Below are 24,040 nucleotides of genomic sequence, written 5' to 3' on the forward strand. Positions count from 1 at the left end.
AATGACTGCAGAAACACTCCTTTATTTGGCTTCCGTCTTCCTCATCACATCAGGGAAACACACCAGGACTGCTGCTCTCTGTGAGAAGATGAAAACACCTCTCAATGAAATGGGTTTTGTTGAAAATAAACAGATAATTAAATTACATGGGATCTGTTTCCTCTGCTAGAACTGTCAGCCTCATTTTCAGCTCTTTTAATAAATGTGGCTCCAATTATGTTCAGTCTCATTCTGAGCCCACATGAGCTTTTCCATGAAAGAGTGACACATATGTTTTATTTCAGAGAGCTGCCTGTTAAAAATTACAGCTATTATTCTCACTGGATCTGTGTGTGTTCAGAGGAATCTGAGGCAGCGCTGCTCAGACTCAAACCTCACCGTTTCACTGATATTCTCTGCTCACCTGTGCCTGTACAACTGATGTTGTTTTAGTTTGCTTTTCATTTGTATTTATTGAAATATCTTTAAAATATACATTCAGAGCCCTTTCACATCATATGAATCATGAATCAAAGCTGTTTTCTGAATTTCACTGATGCTAACAGAATGGACAGTTTGTCAAAAAAAAAAAAAGAAGATCATTCTGTCATTTACTCATCCTCATTTTGTCCCAAACATGTTTGGGAAGATATTTTGAGGAATGTCTCAGTGGTTTTTATTTTGTCCGTACAATGAAAGTCTGCAAAACCGTTTGGTTCTTGTTTTGTGTTTGAAGCCATAACAGGGAGTAAACTATGACAGATTATCACAATTTTATTATTATTTCTTTTAACTGAATTAAATTGATTAAACGCAAACGCGTTTCTATCACTGAACACACGATGGCGCCACTGGAGCAGAAATGATAAACAACCCAAAGATACGAACATCCCATGAAACATCGATCATCTATCAGTAAATTCATCGATCACACGATCAGAGGGAGTGCTTGTAATGTCCCGTTATTGTCCACATTTCCTCTGAATGCAGGAGGAGTGTATTACTGTAGTAACTTCAGCACAGGCGTGTAAAGCTGAACAGAATCCAAATAGAATTCATGGTAAAGTCAAGGCTGGTTATATTTCTATCCATGCATGCTTATGAACCAGGGAAATGACTGTATGTTGTTGGTTTTTAATGTTTATTTATCTAAAAACATCACGCTTTTATTACTGACACAATTAAACCGCTTTAGTCGCTCTTTTGTTTTCACACATCACTGTTCATCGCGTTTATTCGCCAGTCAGCATCTGCAGATTCACTAACAGCTGGTTTTATTTACACGAGACGCGGTTTTTCTCTCACTGTAGCTGTAGATATCGTTAACGTTAGTTATATCAGAAATACTCTTCTATTCTTCCATGAGTTGATCATTGACTTTGACTCCTCCCAGACAAACTTCCTCAAACTCTCTTCGGGCTTCAGTCTGATCTGTTACAACACGGTCAAATGGAGATAAGAATCAGATCGCTCGGTTTATTTGACTCTCAAGTCTTCTTAGATGTTTAGTTTGTGTCCACATGATGTCCGATGTCAAGAGGCAGATGTCCTGGCACGAGGATTTCGCCAAAAACATTTCCAGATTCTTTTCCAGAAGTAAATCTGTGGACACCGAGGGGAATGAAAGGTTTGTCTCAGCAGCTCATTTTCTTCCTTCCTTCTATTTTTAGCTCTTAAACGAGTGAAGCCGAAGCCTGTTTGTACTCGTGAGCATGTTTCTGTCGTGTTTGAGGTGTTTCATGTTTTCTCTGTGCCAGTCTGTGCCAATGAAACGATCACACTGTTTGTTCTTCTGCATTTCAAGTGTCTTTCGTGCAGATGATTTTATTCCGGGTTTTTTTTCTCCTGTCAAAACGGGCTGGAAATATTTAGAAGAAAAGAGTCATTTAATAGCAGGACAATTGCAGGGTGTGTCAGTCTTCTCCTGCTTCATGTCTGTCTCTCGCCTCTGGAGAGAATCTGATATCCGTGAACAGTTGAAGCTGAAGGCAGTATCTAATGTGTGTGTGTTTGTAGGAGAGAGTTTATTATCAATGCTTTGCATATTCCTCTGATTTGTTTATTTCCTTCAGTGAGATCAGAGAGACTGATGGATCCACAGTTCAAACACCTGAACAACACCTGAACGCGTCAGAAGCAGCAGCAGCAGCAGCACAGGTGAGACTGACACACACTGTGTGTGTGTGTGTGTGTGTGTGTGTGTGTCAGGATGTTCAAGAGGAAGTGTTACAGTGTGTTTAGTGTTGTGTTGGACAGGTGTGTGTGTGTGTGTGTGTGTGCGCACAGTGTCACAGAGTTAAACATTATAATATTCTCATCTACAAATGTCAAATGAAGTCACATCACATCATTTGTTTGCAATTATAATTTTATTCCTGTTCTTCATGTTTTATTGGCTGCTCTGAAAACATCTAGACGAGTGTTTTCTGTTCTTTTCTGTTAAATTGTGTCAGTGGCAGCAGAAGTCCAGGCGGTTCTTCCTCTGAGTTTGTTGTGTTTGTCAGTGAGAACGGACCCGTCTGTTTAACTCTGATCGGCTTCCAGGGATCTTTGACAGAATTAAGATGGCTTGAGATTTAAAGGTGCTACAGAGGATGTTTTGTTTTATACATTTTTGCAATATTACTTGAAACTGTCTTTACTAACTGATAAAAGACTATTTATTAGGTGCACTGAAAGGAATAATATTAATATACATCATCTGTGCACAAGGTAGGGCCTTAAAAACATCAGCCAATTGTTTACGCGATCATCGATTGGCCCTCTGGCTTGTCAATCACTGCCATGACGTTCCTTGTGAGAGACGTGCGCGCTCCAGTAACTCTCCACAGGCGCCGCATTCAATGTTTTTGTCAGGAGTAACAACTGCAGATTACGAGTTACCTGCGGTGAGTCCGACATAATGAATCCACTAACACGACACAGCGAATGCCGGTGGTAAACAAACACTCGTGTTCCGATACTCGTGCACGGGTTTTGGGAGGCGTTCCCTTGAAATGAGCTGTGAAGGAGGTTGTTCTTACGCATGCGCTCATTTCAAAAACTCACTAACAGTCTTTGGTGTCTCAGTCGTCGAAAACATCCTCTGTAGCACCTTTAAAGCTCGTTCATAACAAAAACTGTATCAATAACTATAACCATAAAATTTTAATAATCACTTTTTTATCTTGACACTAAGAGTTCCTATCTAGAAGTTTTTAGCTTAAAACTGATTCACAAAACTCTACAGAGCAAGTTTTACTAACTTTTAATATTAGACTAAAGCGGGTTGAGCTCGTTACTATGGATGATGTCACTTTTATGAATGCGCTCTGAAATCTCGTACAGTGATTGGTGGAGAAGTGTAGCAGACAGACAGCAGAAAGGAGAAATATATAAAGATAGAAATATAGAAGTATACTGTATGAAACACACTATTATATATATGTGTGTGTATAGAACATTATAGTATAGTTTATAACATACATAATTTATTATACATAACATAATCAATTAGTACTTCTGTGGCTAATTCCATTCAGTTTCCCTTATCATTTAAACTAATTAGAGTATATATTTAAATCACATTCAGAACCACTAAAGATAAAACAAAGAAAGGCAAACTGCACTAACTACATCTAAAACTAAGAAAACACCTTCCCGGTACCATTTTAAAAAGTCAATGTCATCGTAATATTCCAATATATTTCCTCGGTTGTGACGCGGATTGACAACAGCAGGAATGATTGGATGGTTTCTGAGTTTCTCTGAGGGACTTTTAGTGTTAAAATGCTTTATGAATTACTCTTAGATGAAAAATTAGGAGTGACACATCTCTAACTTTTAGCCTTTTTTAAGAATCATATTCTTGGTTTTGAAACAGGCGTTTAGGCCAGTGGTTTTGATCTCATAAATATAGGACAGCTTCAAAAGTCCACTAATAGTGACTCAAAAACCATCCGATCATGCCTGCTGTTGTCAGTCTGTGTTGCTAGTCATCTAATTTTTTCTTAAAGAAGTCAGTTACATAAAAATGTCTACATCCGCCATGTTGTCTTTGTCATGTGATCTACCAGCATCAGTTGCGTTGTTTCACTGACATTCATAAATCCTCTCCCGTGGCCTCATGGGATAGTAAGAATCTCACTGGAAGTAGTGGGTCATCTGGGTACTTTATAGTAGGGAATTATTGTATTTAACAGAGAGGCTGTTTGTGAAACTCAAGTGTGTTAAATAAGAGAGAATCTGGACCGGGACTGAAAACCACTGCTTTAGGCTGCAAATGACAGAATTAAGAACTAAGAAAATCCTTTCTTTCTTTTCTTTCTTTCTTTGGTTTTGATGCTTTAGTTTTGTAACGTTGTCAGACCCAGTGTTGTCAGTCAGATGGAGCACACCAGCACTGAAGGGGTTAAGGGTTAGGGTGGGATGTGCTGGGGGAGGGCCGTGAGCACGAGAGAGAGAGAGAGAGAGAGAGAGGGGCGCTGCTGCTGCTCTGCTGCTACTGAAGACGCTCACACTCTCTGTTCTCTCGCAGGAGTCGCAGCCGTCTGACGTTCCGGACGGAAGCAGCGCGTCACAGACGGAGGACGGGGGCTCGACTCCTCAATCCGTCTCCACAGCACCTCCTGCAGACGGATTCCTCAGACGCCTGGGAAGCCTGTTCCAATTCAGCCGGGCAGAACCGGCCCGAGTGCAGAGAGAGAGACAGACCGACACGGACAGCAGTGGCCTGATTACAGCACAGAGAGAGACGGAAACAAGCGCAAACACACCGAAGAGCGGAGGAAGGGAGGAACCGGTGGAGCCGTCTGTGTGTCATTCAGAGCTCACACACACACAGTAAGTCACATCAGCATCGGACTGTGTGTGTGTGTGTGTGTGTGTGTGTGTGTGTGTGTGTGGCTGCACTGATGCTTAGTGTGATATAAACACACTCCTGAACAACAACATTGTGAAGTTACTTCAGATGTCTTGCACAGCTGGATGGTGTGTGTGTGTGTGTGTGTGTTCTGTATGTGTGTTTATGTGTTTAGCTGTAGTTTGCCTCCAGAAGTAAGATCAATCTGACAAAACCTCCTAAAAAAGAAAAGCAATTAATAAATAAATTACAATTTTTATTTCAAAGTTTTGTTCATATAAAAGTGATAGAAGTCTTTGATTTACATGGCTAAAGGGAATGTGTGTGTCGAGGACATACTGGTTTCTCTCATACTTCACTTCATGTGACTGCAGCCCCCTGAGGCCTGGCGCCTGCTGATGATGTCATCAAACCTGCCCTGAACATCCACAGTGCTTTTTCATTTAAGACGTGCTGCCAAAAGGATCACGTGAGGATGATGTTCATCATCCTGTAACTCGTGTGGCAGTTTTCTCCTGTGTAGCTGCTGCTCCGGTGTTTTATGTGTTATCAGTTGTGATGTCACACACAGAAGCTGTTGATACGACGTCTAACCAGATAAACGATCTGAACTCTGATGATTGTGCATCATATCTGCATTTTATTGAGCTGTAAACAGCTGCGGTTGTTTCTCACAGTGTATGTGACGCGTTCCTGTCTGTTTCTCAGTGATTTCATACAGCTGGTTTACATTGGATTGTGTGAGTGTGTGTGTGTGTGTGTGTGTGTGTGTGTGTGTTTATTTGGTTACACTTTGGGAACATTTTCAATTGGATAAACAAAAAATGATTAGTTATTTGTGTGTATACCGAATCATATCTTCATTAATGCATTATGAACTTTTGAATGCTTTGAACCCTAACCCAAATCAACTAATATTTAAATCTATCAATAGAACAAAACCAGCTGTCATATCATATGTATCGTCATATCGCCCAGCACTAAAGCTCACTCCATGTTAAAGCACTACGGCATTGTTGACAGTATGACTTTCTGTAAAGATTCTTTGGAAATGTGTATTGTAAAAAGTGCTATACCGATAAATGTACTTGACTTGAAGATGGATGAATTTGTGGTGTTTTGTGTGAATAATCATCTTCTTGAAGTTCATTGAATGGAGTGCGAAGCAAACGTCATTGTCATGAGGTGGTAAAGCGGCATGTTGATGTGTGAGTACAGCGACAGATAAATAAGAGTAAAATGTATTGTGTTTGCAATTTATTTCAGAGTATTAGAAAAGTTGTTCATTTCTCTAATGAAATGGCTTTGTTATTGAATCATGGCAACCAGAAGCTTTAGTGTCCTACAGGCAGACGATCTGTCGAGGCACTAGTTCAGACAAGCCTGACAGGCGGACAGACAGTTAATCAGCAGAAAGAAACCGCAGAGATCCGCAGGGCACAAAACAACACCAAACCAGCGGAATTCATGCAGTCAGATGTCACTCTCTGAGCACTGGAACATTATTCCATTAATGTGTTCCTCTCTGTAAACCTGTTTAAAGGTCAGAGCTTCAGATAGTGGTGTGTCAGTGTTTCATGTGCAGTTTAACGTCCTGAAGAGTGAAACTCTGTGAGTGTGTGTGTGTGTGTGTGAGAGAGTGTGTGTGTGAGAGAGTGAGTGTGTGTGTGAGTGTGTGAGTGAGTGTGAGTGTGTGAGTGTGTGAGTGAGTGTGAGTGAGTGTGAGTGAGTGTGAGAGTGAGTGAGTGTGAGTGTGAGTGTGAGTGAGTGTGAGTGTGTGAGTGAGTGTGAGTGTGTGAGTGTGTGCGTGAGTGAGTGTGAGTGTGTGAGTGAGTGTGAGTGAGTGTGAGTGAGTGTGAGTGTGTGAGTGTGTGCGTGAGTGAGTGTGAGTGAGTGTGAGTGAGTGTGAGAGTGAGTGAGTGTGAGTGTGAGTGTGAGTGAGTGTGAGTGTGTGAGTGAGTGTGAGTGTGTGAGTGTGTGCGTGAGTGAGTGTGAGTGCGTGAGTGAGTGTGAGTGTGTGAGTGAGTGTGAGTGTGTGAGTGTGTGCGTGAGTGAGTGTGAGTGTGTGAGTGAGTGTGAGTGAGTGTGAGTGTGTGAGTGAGTGTGAGTGAGTGTGAGTGAGTGTGAGTGCGTGTGTGTGCGTGTGCGTGCGTGTGCGTGTGTGTGTGCGTGTGTGTGTGTGAGTGAGTGTGAGTGTGTGAGTGAGTGTGAGTGTGTGTGTGAGTGTGTGCGTGAGTGTGTGAGTGTGTGAGTGTGTGCGTGAGTGAGTGTGAGTGTGTGTGTGTGTGTGAGTGAGTGTGTGTGTGTGAGTGAGTGTGAGTGTGTGTGTGAGTGTGTGCGTGAGTGTGTGAGTGTGTGAGTGTGTGCGTGAGTGAGTGTGTGCGTGAGTGTGTGAGTGTGTGAGTGTGTGCGTGAGTGTGTGTGTGTGTGTGAGTGAGTGTGAGTGTGTGAGTGAGTGTGAGTGTGTGTGTGAGTGTGTGCGTGAGTGTGTGAGTGTGTGAGTGTGTGCGTGAGTGAGTGTGTGCGTGAGTGTGTGAGTGTGTGAGTGTGTGCGTGAGTGAGTGTGAGTGTGTGTGTGTGTGTGAGTGAGTGTGTGCGTGAGTGTGTGAGTGTGTGAGTGTGTGAGTGTGTGAGTGTGTGCGTGAGTGAGTGTGAGTGTGTGAGTGTGTGCGTGAGTGAGTGTGAGTGTGTGAGTGTGTGAGTGAGTGTGAGTGTGTGAGTGAGTGTGAGTGTGTGAGTGAGTGAGTGTGTGTGTGTGCGTGAGTGTGCGTGTGTGCGCGTGTGTGTGCGCGTGTGTGTGCGCGTGTGTGTGCGCGTGTGTGTGCGTGTGTGAGTGCGTGTGTGCGTGTGTGAGTGTGTGAGTGTGTGAGTGTGTGTGTGTGTGTGAGTGTGTGTGTGTGAGTGTGTGTGTCACTGCTGTTGGCTAATGGAGGATGGAATAACAAAAGACGTCCGAGGAGCCTCACATCTGTCTCTTCGCTGACGCTGTGCTGATAATGAAAATAGTGGTGGTAATGGTTAATCCCAGAACAGAAACTGTAAGCTAGTCCACTGTGAATCCATGTTTGATAGGAAGCCTAGCTGATAAAACAGATTTACTCTCACTCAGTCCACGTTTGTGAGTCCAAGAATAGAAACACCTCAGTTCTTTCATTGTCTTACTTAAGGTGACACTTCTTATTTTAAATCCTGTTTATATCACAATTGGCTTGAGATTCAAGTGTCAGAATCAGAATCTTTATTGCCAGGTATGTTGTTTACACATACTAGGAATTTGTTTTAGTCACAGAAGCTCCACAGTGCAACAGAGTAACAGCGACAAGACTAGACACATAATAAAAAGAATAAAATAATAATATACAAATTTACAAGATAGACAAAGTGCAAAAAAAGCAAAAGACAATATATATTATAGACAAATGTATGTACAATTATGTGTGCAAATTGAGATATAAATAAGTGTTTTAAGTAAATAATGTGTAATAGTGTTATGTGTTCCGTGTTTGTCTAGTTAGAGCCTGCTGGGAAAAATTCTGCTGAGTGACTCTCTCTCACATGATTCACATGGCTGTACTGGCATGACTGTAGAATGAGCTAGAGATGCCTGATGAAATGTTCAGTATTTTCTGCTTTCCTTTTTTCACTCATTTCACTCATTCAGTTAAGTTACACTCCAATATGTTGCTGTCCTGTCATGAGAATGTTTCGAGGGTACACTCTAATGTGTGTCCATCCAGCAAATGTTTACTTGATCAACAGCGCCAGTGCTTCCTTCGTTCCTTCGCTCTGCAATGAAAAGTTTATAACAGAGAACAAGAGAAGGTATGTTGTGTGCGCACAACACTGAGACTATTGCATCTGTCTAACAGTTCCAGTTGCTGTGTGAATGATTTTTATTCAGTCCTCTACTCCAGTCGGTTCATCCAACAAGTACCATACCATTCTGAATGACCAATAAACTCCAGCTATATTGTGCATAATAATGGGAACATTGGAACATTTTGGTGAGAGTTTTACCGTGCTGACTGTAGTAACTGAGCGAGACATGCTGTTTGAAGATGAAGGTTAGGGTTAGCAGAGAGAAGAGTAAAATTAACATTGTAATATAGTACTGTCTGTTCATCAAATAAATCAATTTAATGGCTTCAGAAGACTTGGAATATAATTCACTAAACCTGTGGTGGCTTTTTTTGAGCTTGTCGGTAACAACCATGGGTAACGCACAGTATCGAATTCGGATCGGTCCCGTACTGTTCAATTCCTGGTCCGGTAAGAAAAGGTCTGTATCGGACCAGCACCGATATACTGAGTACCGGATCGTCACATCCCTAATATTTTATAATGTTTAATTGTTTTGTAATGGGTTAGCATTAAATCTTTTCTTTTAATTTTTTGAACTTTGTATTTTTGTATTTATTTGCATTGTACAGGACATTGGTACAACATCTGTTATTTTTAAATGTACTTTATAAGTCAAATGACTTTGACCTTCAGTCATCATGTTCATCAGTGTCTTCTGACTTAGGGTTAGCCATTGTCTGCCGTTGCTCTGACTGTGTACATCAGCAGTGCCTTCTGTATGTTTTGTCACATGAGATAAATAATGTGATGGTTTCTGTACTGCGCCTACAGGCAGTAGGTGCTTTTGTGTAGATGCTGCTTATAAATATTTAATGAGAGTGTTGCTTTACTTTCTGCTTTTACATAAGAGCAATATGACACACAGAGAGCACTACAAACGTCATGAGTGTGTGCTTCAATAGATCTCGAATGTTTGGTCGTCTGTCCTGTTTAGGTGTCCATTCATTGTGTATTGAATTGTGTGGGGATAGCTTTACTAGTGTCTCTCTGTCTTTCTTCTGTTTTTGTTCAACAGATCTCAGGAACAGACTGAGCAAAATAGAAGTGATGCCATAAACATCAACACCAAAGAGCTCTCAGAGGAGAAGAGACGTTATGATCTATCTTGTCCTCCTGTGGTGACTTATGGCACATACCGTGGATTAAGAGAAGTCAGGAAACCAAAGAAGAAGCATCACGTCGAGCTTCATTCGCCCATCTCTGAGGGGGAAGAGGCTACACAAACCTACAGCCATGAGGACAATAAGATCTCCTCTTCCTCTGTAAACACAATGAACTCTGATTGTCAGGAATATCCCACTGCACTAAATCAAGCATCTCCTTCACAGACACAACAACTAGAGGACGCCTTGACCCGGAGTGACTTATTAGATGAGGTTCCCACTGTTAAATCTGGACTAACTCCAGCCCACCACCAACTCCCTCATGTTGCAGACTCTGACCGGTTGCTTACCTGTGTAGAGGTCCACAGAACTCCTCAAGCAGCAGAACCAAGTCCATTGAACGACCCGGTTAGCAGCAGACAGGAGCATCTTGCCCAGAGTGTTACATTAGAGACGGTATCAGGGGACACCAATGATCTGACACTATCAACCGCACAATCAGACTCTAACACAGACCATCACGACACACTCCCCATTCCAGAACAGAGCTCAGAGCAACCAAAGCTATCAGTAATTGTAAACAGGACAGATGATCTAGCCCCGGATTCTCAGACGCACCAGCGTCCAGAGGAGTCCAGGCTGAAACGGGCTGAGGTGGATTCTGGAATAGATGAAGAGGTCCTACGATTGGAGTCTAAACAGATGGTGGACAGCATCCTGACAAATGCTCTTACTGCCCTGCAGAAGATGGAAGTATCTGAGACAGAGAATAACATCCTCTTAACCTGTGAACTTAATGAAGGCTCAGAGGCAGTGCTGTTTGAAGGGTTAGATGGTAGTAGAGATGGAGGCACTGACGCAGAGCATCAGTTTCGTGTGATGCTGTCGGACCAGACACTGTCTGTTGTTCTGGAGGAAGCGCTAGCAGGAAATTGCAGCCACATGGACTGCAGTAGGTCACCACCCTCCTCAGGGTACGAGTCCATCGCTGGCTCAGACACTGATATTAGGTGCTTTGTGGGACTGAACTCTGATCTCACCACTACCAGTGCTCCAATTGGCTCTCAAAATGAGAATCAGACCGTTCTTGAATATTTCGTTGAGGAAAAAAATGTGGACGAAACTGGTTCCTGTAAGAGCAGCGGTAGAGACGGTGCTGCTGCTGATGAGCCATTATACCCAAATCTCCATAGCCATAGGGATGTTGTTCACAAAACAGACATCAAGCTCTTCCTACCTGTTTTGTCAGAGGAGTCTCTCTCGCAAGAGCAACACACAGCTGACGTCTTCGTATGTAAAGATAAAGGGGAGAAGAGACCTCAGGATACAGCCAAAGACAATGCAATGAGCAATAACTGTAGACCTCAGCTGAACGGTTCCTGTGACACCTCCATCATCATTCCTGGCACTGCTTCATCAGTACATCAGAAGAGTCTTCAACAAAGCCAAACTCTCAGTGTAACTCCCAGTGACCCCTCTAGCCACAGTCTCGCATCTGACACCACTGATTCGGATATAATGTCGGAAATCACACAGCAGGCACCAGCTATACGAAGCCATGAATCTGAGGAGACTGAAGCACCTTGTTCCGGCAGCAGTGAGCAGGAACAGACCTCTTGTGACTCTATCGCTGGAACGGATTCGAGTGTCCAGCTGTCCGTGACTGAAGTCCAGTGCTCTGGAGGGCGGCACCATCCCTCTCATTGGGCCTCAGTCCGAGCGTTCCGCTGCGATGTCACCCATGACCAAAGCCTGAGCCCGGCCACACACGAGGAGCATTTGAAGCCAGAGCTCAGTATGAATCTAGCCGATGCTGGAATGTCAGCCGTGTCTGTTTCAGGCCGGAGAATTCACCTCGACCCCATGGACAGTTCCAGCAGAGCTGCGGCTTTCGTTCCCCATCATTCCCGATTTCATGATCTTGACCTCCACCAGGTAGATGGAGGCTTTGCCGTCATCAGCGAGGAGGAAGAGAGTGACATGGTGTTCGTGAACGACACAGGGCCCATGCACAGTCCTAGCACACGTCGAGCCAAAGTGTACCCCTTCTCCCTGTCCCCCATCTATGAGGAGGAGTTTGGCCGTGAGGAAGCCTTGGGGCAGGAGACGCTGCAGTTTCCTCCAGCGACAGAAGAGGAGCAGAGGAGTGTTGAGCAGCCGGCAACGTCCATCCTCTCCCTCCTGCAGTCGGTCAGCGAGAAGCTACAGTCCAGTGTGATCTGCAGTTCAGTTGAGGATTCCTCGAGGCCCGTCACCTCACCGCTGAGTTACCGCTACTCCCATGGAGACGACAGTGAGGAAGATGATGAGGACTCCAGCATTCTACTGAACCGCCAGCTCACTGGGACCAAACCTGAGCCAAATGCTGAGCATGAGCACAACTCAAATATTGATCAGACTGCTAATGATGCTCCGGATAAAATACAGGAGGAGCAGGACTGTGATGGCACACTGGGAAATATTGGAAAGAATGCCAATACTCCTTTCTATCAGTACTTGAAATCCAGACTAATGCCATCAGGTGATGAAGAACCTGAAGACACTAAACATTTTTTCTTTCGTAGTGGATGCAACGCAATGGTCATGGTAAGCAGAGTCTGATTTTAGTCTAATATGTGATATGCTTATATACGTGTGTTAAAAAGTTTATTTTATTCATTTGTGTCCTCACAGGAAGAGAACGGAGGGTTTGGAAAGGTCAACCATAGACCAACACCAGTAAGTTCATCTCTCTGACTGTCCTTCATTAGGCATCTTATGCTTATGGTTGTTTGTGTTCAGTCTGAGCACCTGAGACCACTTTCTGCATTTCCTTTGCATTGCCCAGTAGGGCTTTGGACCAGTAAATGTAGGGCACAAACTCTAAAATGTAAACGTCCGTCACTTGTTCAGATTGTGCCAGTATCTCATTGTCAGGATCATAATGGTAATGCTCACATCAGCTGTACTAATTCATGTGTGCACAAGGGTCTTTTAGTCCCTGTTGCTGATGTTTTCTTGCAAACACAGATGCTCATCTATGAGGGACAGTCGCTCAGCGGTGAGAGAAGAGAAATCTGCCATGATGTGGAGGATGCTGGGAGGGATTTGTTTGCTCACAGAGCCACGCTTCATGCGCTGAGAGGATGGTGATCATATTTACTTTCATCAGATAATACATTAAAATGCTTCAACAAAACACACACACAGATGTCAGTCAGCATCTTTCCTGGCTGAGTATGGTTTGACAATGATTTGTTTTTATGGATGAGAGCTGTAACAGTCCAGTTGTGATGCTGTATAAGAAATGAGCTCATATCATAAGTTTGAGTCTAAGTGGACTCCCATTGGCTATCAAACAGAGACTGAGTGTGTGTGTGTGTGTGTGTGTGTGTGTGTGTGTGTATAAGAGCGCTGCAGCTTATATCTAATAGATGAAGTGATTGTGCCTCCATTTTTCTGGCTTGTTTTAAAAGAGAGCTCTGAGAGCTTATGCAATGTCGTCTTGCTAATGCATGTCCACAGACACGTCTGCATTATTCAGCAGCACTCAAATGTGTGTGGGGTGTTTTTAACTTTGTTTTTCATAAACTTTTCCAGTGAAAATGTGCTGGTGCAGTGGACAGAAGGCTGATTTGATCCAGAGAGTTTATGAATAAAACAATGGCATCACGCACATGCTGAGATGTTCTTTAAGGTTAATGGAGTGTATTGCAAACATTTTACATTAAATATTTTTTCAGCGTATGTGTTCCTGTCCTGTGTGTTTTTATCTTTTATTTATATAACGCTTTATACAACGCAGATTGTTTCAAAGCAGCTTCAGAGTAATAAACAGGAAAATAACAGGAAAATTCAGTGATGCAAACAGAGTTAAATTCTGCTGTAAAGCAGCTCTAAAAAGATAATAGTAAACAGTCATTCAGCTGAAGTCAGTTCAGTGTTGGTTCAATAACTGTGTAAAGTTCATCAATTATGGAATGAGTTCAGTTTATCTATAAAGCAGCTCTGTAGATAACAGTGATGTCTTCTTCCAGCTCAGATCTCATCCAATAGTGTCAGTGCAGTCAAATCAGTAATATTGTTGAATATTAAGTATCCCCAACTAAGCAAGCCAGAGTTCTACAGTGGCAAGGAACCAGAATCTGTGACAGAAATGGAGAAAAACCTTGGAAGAAACCAGGCTCAGTCGGAGGGTCAGTTCTCCTATGGCCAGCGAACAAACACAGTGTGATTATGATTCCAGGCTGTGGATTGATATCATTCAGAATATTTCATCCAGTTGCTTCTGCTTGTTTCTTAATGCTTTGTGTTCAGTCACTTCCAGTTCAGTTCTCTGTTCACTTACTTCAGACAAAGAATATGAGACTCTATTGGTCTCCACAGCAACGTCCTTGAAATTCTGTGTGTGAGAGTGTGTGTGTTGCTGCTTACACATACAAGGAATTTGTTGTGTATTGCTTGTTGAGATGATGATGGATTCACATTGTGTGTGTTTAGTTGGCTGCTGTATGTGGATTCGTGGTACCGTGGCTCATGTGTTCTTCTGGAGGAGGGTCAGACTGTGAAGAGCAGTGGAAGACCCCATCAGAACCTGGAGGAGACCAGAGAACCCAGCAGAACTGATCTTGGTGCCGTGCTGCCGTCTGTGGGCTCCATCAGGACACTGCTGAAGGTATCAGGAAGCTTCCACTTTCTCAGTTGTTTCCATTCGATTAAGTTTTATTATTTTATTTACGTTACGCTGTATATTTGTTTTACATGTAGCTTATGAGTGGCGCCATCACTGAAAAATGGCACAAGAAAATGCTGGTGTGTTCTGCAACATTCTCATGGTGTATCAATACACGTTATGCCCACCAACAGACTTAAAAGAATATAAATGATCTGCTTATAGCACAACCTGGTGGCAGATTCTACAAATCTAGTCACCCTGTATGTATCGGTTAAATTTCATTATGAACAGCCATAGCAGTGGCACAAATAGAAGCTGCATGCTGAATTTCAACTGTCTCTATCAAAATGTTTGCTCCCTATTGGCAGAACTTGTGAAAATTTGGCATGCATCCTGAAAATGTCCTGTTTTGTTATTTTTGGACTTTGCATTCACAGGATGTTCACTAGGTGAGTTAAAGGGTGGTTCATTGCAATTTAACTTTAGTTAGTGTGTAATGTTGCTGCTTGAGCATAAACAGTATCTGCAAAGTTACAGCGCTGAAAGTTCAATGCAAACAGAGATATTGTCTTTTAAAGTTATCGTAGTTTAATGCTATGAAAACGACCGGTTTGGACTACAACGAGTTTCTTCCCGGGTTGGTGACATCATAAACCCTGCAATTAACATAATGACTCACGTGGCGCTGCGCATGGGTGTGGTCACATTAAAAATAATGAGGTCCGACGGGGAAGACTGTACCTCTCGTTGGTTTCATACGGATTACTTAAACAGAATATTTGTTTTGTTTTCTGTATGACTAAAAATAGACACTTCAAGCTTTCTAAAGACGTATCTCTCATGTCTGTGTGACGAGATTTGCTGAGTTTCGGTTCATTTTTGTGACATGTTTCAGAAAGAAGTTCACAGAGACTGAGATGGCAGAAAGTGTTTGTTTTCTTTATTTTACAAAAGCACAAAGTTTTTTTTGTCATTGTAAGTGTACACAAATAAAAGTAGACCCTTTCAGTTTCGAATGATGTATTACTTGTTTCTGTGTGACAAAAAATGAGTACTTTTAAGTCGATTTTGCTGCTGTGTGGAAAAAATCCACTAAAAAACGGCGGCGCATTCGTCGACTCCAAAGGGTTAACTTATCAAGCTGTTGGGGCAGTTGAGTCTGAACTAACAAACATTTATCAGGAACTGTGTTTGTACTGTGTTCATGAGCTTTGATGGAGTTAAAGCCTGTGTTTTGTTCAGCCAGCACAACGAAACATCTGATCTTACTGCTGTGTGCAGGATGACAGTGTTCCAGAGATCCATCTATATCCCAGCACGTCTCAAACGGGAGAGACTGTCTGTTTTTATTCTGCATCAGATCTGATGGAGCGACACGGCCCTGTTTTCCTCTCTGACCTCTGCGTCAAGGCGGGATGGTAGGAAACGCCTGACATCACATCAGACATCAGTGCATTTGAGTTTTGAAGAAAGCAGGAAGTTTAGGTCTCAGTTGATCAAGGCCAAAACGGGAGAAAGCGCACCCTGTTTGCTTTCATTATTTTACAAAGGTTTTGTTATTGTGAGTGCACACAAATAAAAGTAGATTCTTCACAGATTCAAAAGATGTATTACTCTTATCTGTATGACCAAAAATGATGGAGTATTTTAAGTGCAAGTGATCGCACCGGCGCCTCCATGTTAGCTGTCATGCAGTAAGCGCGCTACTATTCAGCTTTCACACTAGTCCGCACTAACACATTTTTCTAGGTTAGTGTTAAAGTGAGTGGCCATTTAAAGTTGCTACTACTTACATATTTCATATGATAAGCCATATTTCAGGTCGATGAATGATAGGCAAGCATGTGGATGTCCTGCCCGATGTACTGTATTTACCACATAGATCAGCTGTTAATGATCTGTCCGTCACAGACTGCGTGACTTCACCGCTTCCTGTGGATTTTTTTTTCTTGCGACTAATAAAATTTTGGTCGACTAAGCCTCTTCTCGTCGACTAATAGGGGGCAGCCCTAAAAAAACCCCATTGCATTGCCATGAGGTTAGCATCTTTCTCTTACTAACGAAGGACATGTCTGCTTGGATTGATTTTGACATTTATTTCTTTTCAACAAGACAAGCTTCAACAAGTTAAAAAACAGCCAGATGTTGCGCTCACAGTGGGTTATATGTGTTTTGTCCTTGTTCCCTGAATATGTGTGCAGCTGGTTGGTTTTTGACCAGCCTGGTTTCAGAGGAACATCTGCCGTTCTGGAAACTGACGGGAGGGTCACGCCTGTTCTCCAGGATTCCCTGGTGTCCTGTGTGAAGAGTCTTCGGCCATTAAAAATGGTACGTAGGCACCGCTTCCCGACATCATGTAACACAGAAAGAAAGAGGATTTCTAGAAGGAGGTCGTTTGAACCCATGTGAGTGTTTCAGATGTGAAGACGCCGGTGAGTGCAAACCAGCGATGCTTTTCAAACTAAAATCTGCTGTTTTTCTCCTGTGTTTCTGATGCAGGGTGGGCTGCGGGTGACGAGACCACTGGACCCAAAGGTTAGACGGACGGACAGACAGATGGACGCTGATGTTCAGAGCTGTTCTCAGATCACTGGATCTGATTTTTGTGTTTCCTGTGTAGATTATGTTGTTTGAGAAGCCGCAGTTCCAGGGTCAGTGCAGGCAGCTGCTGGATCACACGCCCCGTCTGAGGGACATCGAGGGACCCGCGGCCGTTTCATCTCTACGGGTCACAGGTGGAATGTGCGTGTCTTTATCTCTCATGAAATGAGTGATGCTGTTAATATTTCAGATAGAAAGTTGTGAGTGTGTGAGCGCGTGAGTGTTTATGTGAGTGTGTGAGCATGTGTGTGTGTGTGTGAGCGTGTTTGTGAGTGTGTGTGAGGAATGATGCATGTTCAGACATGGTCATTTTTGCGCTCATCTCACATTAGACACGTGGCATTCAGCTCAAGACTCCAAAACATTGAATCTAAACACCAAGCAGTTAAAAGTTCACTTAAAGAATGAACCTGACGTCGACGAGTGTGAAGTTTAGTGTCTGGAAAATCAGAGAAAGGCCAGTCTATATTATTACAGCTCTCTATATGAAACATAGACTTTATTCAAGCCACACAAAATTTTGCTGAAAATGCACAATACACAATATTCCAGTTTAGTGTGAAGTTATGTACAGTGATTTGGGACAAATGTATGTCATTTAATGGAAAAATATGTGAATGACATGGCATTTTTAACAGAAAGAAGTGTGTGTTCCAGTGTTAGCGCTTCTCGTCCAGTGTGTGTTTTCCTCTTTTGACAGCAGTTGATGTTTCTATCAGTCACATGATCACAGTGTGCTGGTGTGTGTGTTTGGTGAACAGGTGGGCTTCTCCTGAAGAATGTTCTGTAATATATATGTGTGTGTGTGTGTGTTAGATGGGTGGGCTTCTCCAGTGAAGGGTTCAGAGGTCATCAGTGTGTGCTGGAGGAGGGTGAATACGCCGACTGTACGCGACTGTTCGGTGGGACAGAGCTGTCAATCCAATCGCTGCGCTACATTCAGACTGTGAGTATTCCTGATCTCCTCGTCTCGTCTGCTGCGTTTTCATACTCTTTGTCGCGTCTGTCCTGCACACGTGTGCGTCAGTGGCCTGTTTTGAATGTCAGCGTTTGACAGCAGAATAACTGGATGCGTTTCATGTTATCAGTCTGTCCTTAAACACTCTTCTTCGGTCCTGTGCTCGTGTAAACGCTTCACCTTTTTTTAGCAGGTGAAAATGCCAGTGAGGACCAGTGTGTTATTTAATCGACTCTATATTGTTGCTCAAGATCATGTTTCATGTTCAAGTATTTTGGAATTAAAAATGAGAAAAAGAGGATAAGAAAAGATTATTGAAATCATTACAGTACAACAGAACTGCCCTGATGCCTGTGAGCGACCGCAGCAGGTCACCGCAATGACACCGTAACGTCAGCGTCAGTCTTTCCCTCAGGATTTCCTGGAGCCGTCAGTGTGTCTGAAGAGATCAGATGAGGAAACCGACGTGCATCTGGACGTCCCCGATCTGCAGGAAGCTGACGGCATCAGCGTAAAGAGCGGAGCGTGAGGAAGCATTTCATAACCGTGATAAGTGTCAGAGAGTAAAGGCCTGTTCACACCAAGAACTATAACCGTAACGATAACTATATTAGCGCCCACGCCAGCGGACATTATCGTTATTCTAAGCGTGCTGCAGTTTTGTCGTTTGCCGCTTTAAATGCTTGAGCTCTTTAAAACAGGATGGCGGTCAATGTTTTTATCATTTATTAGTCGCTCTGAGAGTGATTCCAATGATCTCGTCGTTATCATTATAGCTGTGGTGTGGACTCTGCTATTTTCTTTGTAGTTATCGTAATAGTTCTCGTCCTTGGTGTGAACGGCTCTTAGCAGCGGGAGTTTGATGTGTGGCGTCGGTGTTTCAGGTGGGTGGCGTACAGCAGCAGGTGTTTCACTGGAGAGCAGTATGTTCTGGAGAAAGGCCAGTATCCAGGGCTGCTGCCGTGGGCCGACGGCCGGAGATCAGCTCAGTCACTGCGGCCCGTTCACAGGGTGAGTCGCACACAGACCAGCGCTTGAACTGATGCTTCTTGATGAGGGAGTGTTTAGAGTTCACTGAATCAGAGTCACGCAGTGCTGTGTGTGTGTGTGTGTGTGTGTGTGGATGGTTACATGACAGACCTTCATTGATGCAGCTCATTTTCCCCACAGGGAGTTTGTCGGATCGTGGAACCAAAGTTTTTGGTATGTTTGCATTTCATGTGCCGCTAACATACAAAAGCTGCGTCCCAATTCAGAGGCTGCATCCTGATTTTTTTTGAGAGAAAATGCCAGATTACACTTTTAAATGTAAGCATTGGGTTTGAACTTCTAACAATACAAATGTAAACATTAAAACTTTAAAGCAGTTCAAATGTATTTTGTACATAAATCAGGGGTTTCCATATCTGTTCCTGGAGGGCCGCTGTCCTGCAAAGTTTGGCTCCAACTTGCCTCAACAAACCTGCCTGGAAAAGTTTCTAGAATGCCTGTTAAGACCTGGTTCAGGTGTGTTTAGCTGGTGTTGGAGACAGTGGCCCTCCAGGAGCAGGATTGGACACCCCTGACATAAATGGTCCAAGGTGAACATATTTAGACAGGTTGTGAATCCAGTTGAATATAACTTTCAGAAATGTCCAGAACAAACATTACTGCCTCTCGTCAACGGCAGCTGTCACAGTTGCTAGGCGACAAGAGCAATCCTCCGTAGGCTAGACCGTCCCATTTAACAACGCTCTGTTTGACCTTCGTGGACCTGGAAGGATGCAGCCTCTGAATTGGGACACAGCCTAAGGAGTCCGGCGTGTGCCGCTAATGTGTTTCTCTCTGAGCGCAGCTACGCGCCTACAGCCAGACACGGTACGGCGGCGAGAGCCGAGAGTTTGAGAGCGAAGTTCCCAGCTGTGGGTTAACAGGCCTCGTGTCCTTCCGGGTGATCCGAGGAAGTTGGCTGCTGTTCGATGAGGAGGGATATTCTGGTAACCATTATATCCTGGGGGAGGGGCTTTACCCTGATCTCACTTCCTGTGGCTGTATATCGACAGCCATCAAGTCTTTAAAGCCCATTCCATACGTGAGTCGATGAGAGCGTATTTCAGTAGATACAAGAAATAAACTTTTCGTGACATTCGTATGTGAGTTAGTGTTTCTCCGTTCTGTTCAGAGTTTCACAGATCCGTCCGTGAGCCTGTTTTCTCTCAGCGGTTTTGAGGGCCTTGAAGAAACGTTGTTCTCAGACGTGGAAAACGTGAGCCACTTCTACAGCCAGTCTGTGAGAGTCAACAGCGGCCTGTAAGAGCTTGTTCACTACTTCCTGTGTAAATGATCCTCAGAATCACAGTGACGAACATGCTGCTGTCGTCTCGCAGGTGGGCCGCATATGAATACGCTCATTTTAAGGGCCGTCAGATGCTTGTGGAGCCAGGAGAATATCCGGTTTGGGGGGATCAGAGCGGCTGGGAGACGATCGGATCAATGAAGCCTCTCAAACAGGTCAGTTCAGCCAGCAATTAACTAGTCAACACCACATTTACACCGTGTTTTTGCAGCGTCGAACATTGTAACCAATCACAGACTAAAATGCAATGGCCAATCAAAGGCGCAGAAGAAATCCGCTCAAACGGCCAGTGTTTTGTTCAGCGCGAGTTCATGAATCGTAACCAACAAAGTGTAAAGATAATGTAAATGACTGATTCATTTAGCAGTGTAGACTTTTTTTATTATTATTAGAACGGGAGTTTGTCAGAGATCGCAGAGCTCGGGCTGATTTGATGGGTGGACGATATGACAAAAATATCATATGATCTTGTCATGATTCTTGTTCATACTGGCTTCAGGGCTATGTTGTTACTGAGCAGTAATTAATGTCCTCATTAGAAAAATATAGCCCTACCAGGGAATAAAACCTAAAAGAAAAATGAATGACAGACCATTGAAGCCAAAGTAGGTGATTGATATGACAATAATCTTATTTGACATTATTTCATTATTTTATCTTTATATTATATTTATACATTTGCTATTAAAAATAAGAACAGAGATGCAAATTACAAACAATAGGATACAAATGAAACAAAATGCTTTAAAATGTTCAGGTAAAGTATGTCTATTTAACTGTAGCTGTCAAGTCAGAAATTGAATAAATAAGTGTAAATTATACATAGATTCTTATTAAAGCAGCAAAGGTGATTGCTCTTCAGTGAGTGATTTTCTCTTTGTCTTTTGTTGTTAGATTAACATTAATGACAGACAGCAGCAGGTTTAATAGGCTGCTGTCACTTTAAGAGCGAATGCACATGCAATTTCTGTTTACATTCACTTAAGACATAACAGACTGTGTTTATGCAAACCTTGTGTGTATTTGACAGTTTAAGTGCAATAAGACATGAAAGCAAACTTAGTTTAGTACTAGTGCTGTGAGACAGAACAGAGTCTGAGTTAATTCAATTGAGTTTAAACTGGAGAGGCTTTAAAACACATGCAAATAATAAACTTTCATGATGACAAAGAACTGCAATGTCCACAATAACCACGATAGAAATGATCATCAAAAACAGCCACAGAACTGCAGCTGACAGAACGTGTAGCTCGATACTAAAAATCTGTCTTTGAAAGCAGATCGTGGAGACATTTTAAATGTTCATGATCTAATATTGTCATATATCACACATTTCAGCTCCAGCTCTTTGCTTGCTTGCTGTATATAACTGAATAACAGTTTGAGTAAACTTTTATTTTTATGCTGCCAAGAGGAGAAATGTGAAGTTGAACACTGTTTTGATTTACTAGTGCTTAAACTCAGCAGTAAACTCATTCAGGAACACTTCTCAGCGTGGTCTGGATGTGTAGTCTACTTAAAATATGGCATGCCGTTCACTGCACTAAAAGGCACTTTAATATGAATTGTATGAGTCAATGAAGATAATGAGCAATTAGGATTTTTGCCTAAACTTTCGCGAAGCTATTATTATTGAGTGTGTATGTGTTCTTATCAAGTCATTATTAGTTTGCACGTGATTTTAGTTTTCCGTTTCGTTTAATCAGAGTACTTGATGTGTAGTTTTGCAGTGAATCAGTTGTCTAAAACACCGAAGCTTTGAGCAAGTAAATGTCTTCATGTCTTTTCCTGTCTTGGTTTAAAGTCATTCTTTTCTCCTCAGCCGAAAGTGTTTGTTCAGGTGCGGAATCGAGTTCTGGGTTCAGTTCTGACCACTGAGAGCAAAGACTGCTCCTTTCCAGCGAAAGTCTTCCTGAGTCCGGCTGATCGCTCTCTGGACACACAGCGCTGGATCTTCACCGACGGCCTTCTGAAGAACACGGTCAGTCTCTTTCCGACCATGAACGGTCCTGAAAACACAGTCTCGACAGATGTGATGTGTTGAGAATCTGGAGGCTTTCAGATAAAAATATTCTTCTGTCTGAAACATTGACATTCTAAACCAAAGTATGAGCTGAACTTCACAAACTGTCTCCTTGGATATTTGTAAGATAGTTGGTAAAACTAGATTGTTTTATGCAGTGTGGATATGCTCCACTTGGTTGGTTAAAGTAGTTTCACGAGTTCACACTTACAAATAACCGAATAGAGTAAATAGTATCCGTATTTGGCGTGCTGTCCGAGGAGAGGGCTCCGAGCTCGGTATTTGACCCGACCCAGAGTACTCACCCTGTATTTCTGGTTAGGAAAGTAACCAGGCGAGTGTGAGGAGACGGGGTGGTGGAGGGACTGTGTCTATATATAGCGCTTCACTCATGCTGATTGGGTAGATATGTTGACTACTGATTGCTGACAGCTGGCTGAAATGACGTGATGATTAGTCAGATTATTTAAATGTTGCTCCTCACGAATTTTGTTAATAAAGCATCATTTGTTTCAACCCCATCGGTTGAAATCACGTTCCTGGGATGGTCAAACGTCAACATGTCAGAAGTGCCAACGCGCAAGAAAAAGTTAGGGTACCAGTGCGTACCGGCCAACTTCGAGCACTGTTTGACAGATATTAAGTCTTGTTCTAGATAAAATGTCATTGTTTCATTTTGTCATAGTTTTCAGAAAACGAGTTTCATTGTCATGTGATGTTGTATTTCAGAGACTCAGCCGACGGTCAGTCATCAGCAGTGATTCAGTGACCGCGTGTGTTTGTGTTTGTGTAGGCGCGGCGCGGCTGTCTGTCTGTGATCGGTGCCAAGGCCTGTGCTGGGGCCAGAGTGGCATTATGGGAGGAACATGGGCGCGTGAACCAGCGGTGGAGTCTCAACGAGGATGGAAGCATCTGCTCGCATTTAAACCGCAGCCTGGTGCTGGACCTCAAAGGTAAGTCTCAGAGTCTCATCAGTGTCCCGGTGGAAATCTGGAGTGCGTGTTTGCTTCTTAACGGAGCGTCTTGCGTTTGTCTCAGGTGGACGTGAATCTGACCGAGACCAGCTGATTCTGAGTCTGCTTTGTGCCGACAACGCTGCGCAAACCTGGGACATCGACGTGCTGTGATACGGACACAATCACACTTCGAGAACATGGACAGATGATATCAGGGACTGAAGCCTGGACAGTTTGGCCTAATTGAGATCAAAGCCAATAATTATGATTTTTTTTAGCTACTCGCCCTCAAGCCAATAATTGATTCTGGGCCATTTTCCTGAAAAAGTGTGTAGTCCAGTTTTAAAGTGCACTGTGAAGGTGGAAGAACCAGAGAGAAGCGGCTCTGTATGGTTGTTTTTATCTTGCGAAGCACATTTGCACTACCAGAAACCTCACGTGCGCTTCAGGTGAAGTCCTGCTGGATTCTCCCTTTAATCCGCCTGGATGAATAGTTGCAAAGACTTGTTCTGTCGGCTCAAGCTGTAGCGTCACGGAGGTGAAAGTGTTCAGATGGTCTACAGTAAACACAGTCATTTCACTGGAGTCCTTCAGGAACAGCAACGTGTGTAAAGAGTCAGAGGAACGCTGAACCGTATAATGTGTACAGTGATGTTCATAATCGGCATTTTTAAAAGTGGAACGAATCTGAGAAAACAATAAATGTAAGATGTAAAATTCATTATGTGTG

At 43.1% G+C, this 24,040-nt stretch overlaps 1 protein-coding gene across 2 annotated transcripts; it reads left to right on the forward strand.

Annotated features, from left to right (window-relative positions):
- Positions 1-882: 882 nt before the first annotated feature.
- On the forward strand, positions 883-24,031 carry LOC125262590 (beta/gamma crystallin domain-containing protein 3). Of its 2 annotated transcripts, none has more exons than XM_048181433.1 (21): positions 883-1,606; positions 2,052-2,130; positions 4,493-4,800; positions 9,696-12,369; positions 12,457-12,501; positions 12,793-12,911; positions 14,263-14,437; positions 15,719-15,855; positions 16,639-16,765; positions 16,937-16,972; positions 17,058-17,179; positions 17,855-17,984; positions 18,412-18,521; positions 18,881-19,007; positions 19,167-19,199; positions 19,831-20,067; positions 20,158-20,285; positions 20,363-20,486; positions 22,154-22,312; positions 23,148-23,307; positions 23,393-24,031. In XM_048181433.1, the coding sequence occupies exons 1-21, from the start codon at positions 1,500-1,502 to the stop codon at positions 23,479-23,481; spliced, it is 5,226 nt and encodes a 1,741-aa protein (XP_048037390.1). In that variant the 5' UTR covers positions 883-1,499; the 3' UTR covers positions 23,482-24,031. The 2 variants fall into 2 exon arrangements, with proteins under 2 accessions (XP_048037390.1, XP_048037389.1); XM_048181432.1 differs by having other exon boundaries at positions 884-1,606; positions 2,052-2,136; positions 4,496-4,800.
- Positions 24,032-24,040: the final 9 nt, after the last annotated feature.

The sequence above is a fragment of the Megalobrama amblycephala genome, linkage group LG2, assembly GCF_018812025.1.
Source record: "Megalobrama amblycephala isolate DHTTF-2021 linkage group LG2, ASM1881202v1, whole genome shotgun sequence".
Taxonomy (NCBI): Eukaryota; Metazoa; Chordata; class Actinopteri; order Cypriniformes; family Xenocyprididae; genus Megalobrama; species Megalobrama amblycephala.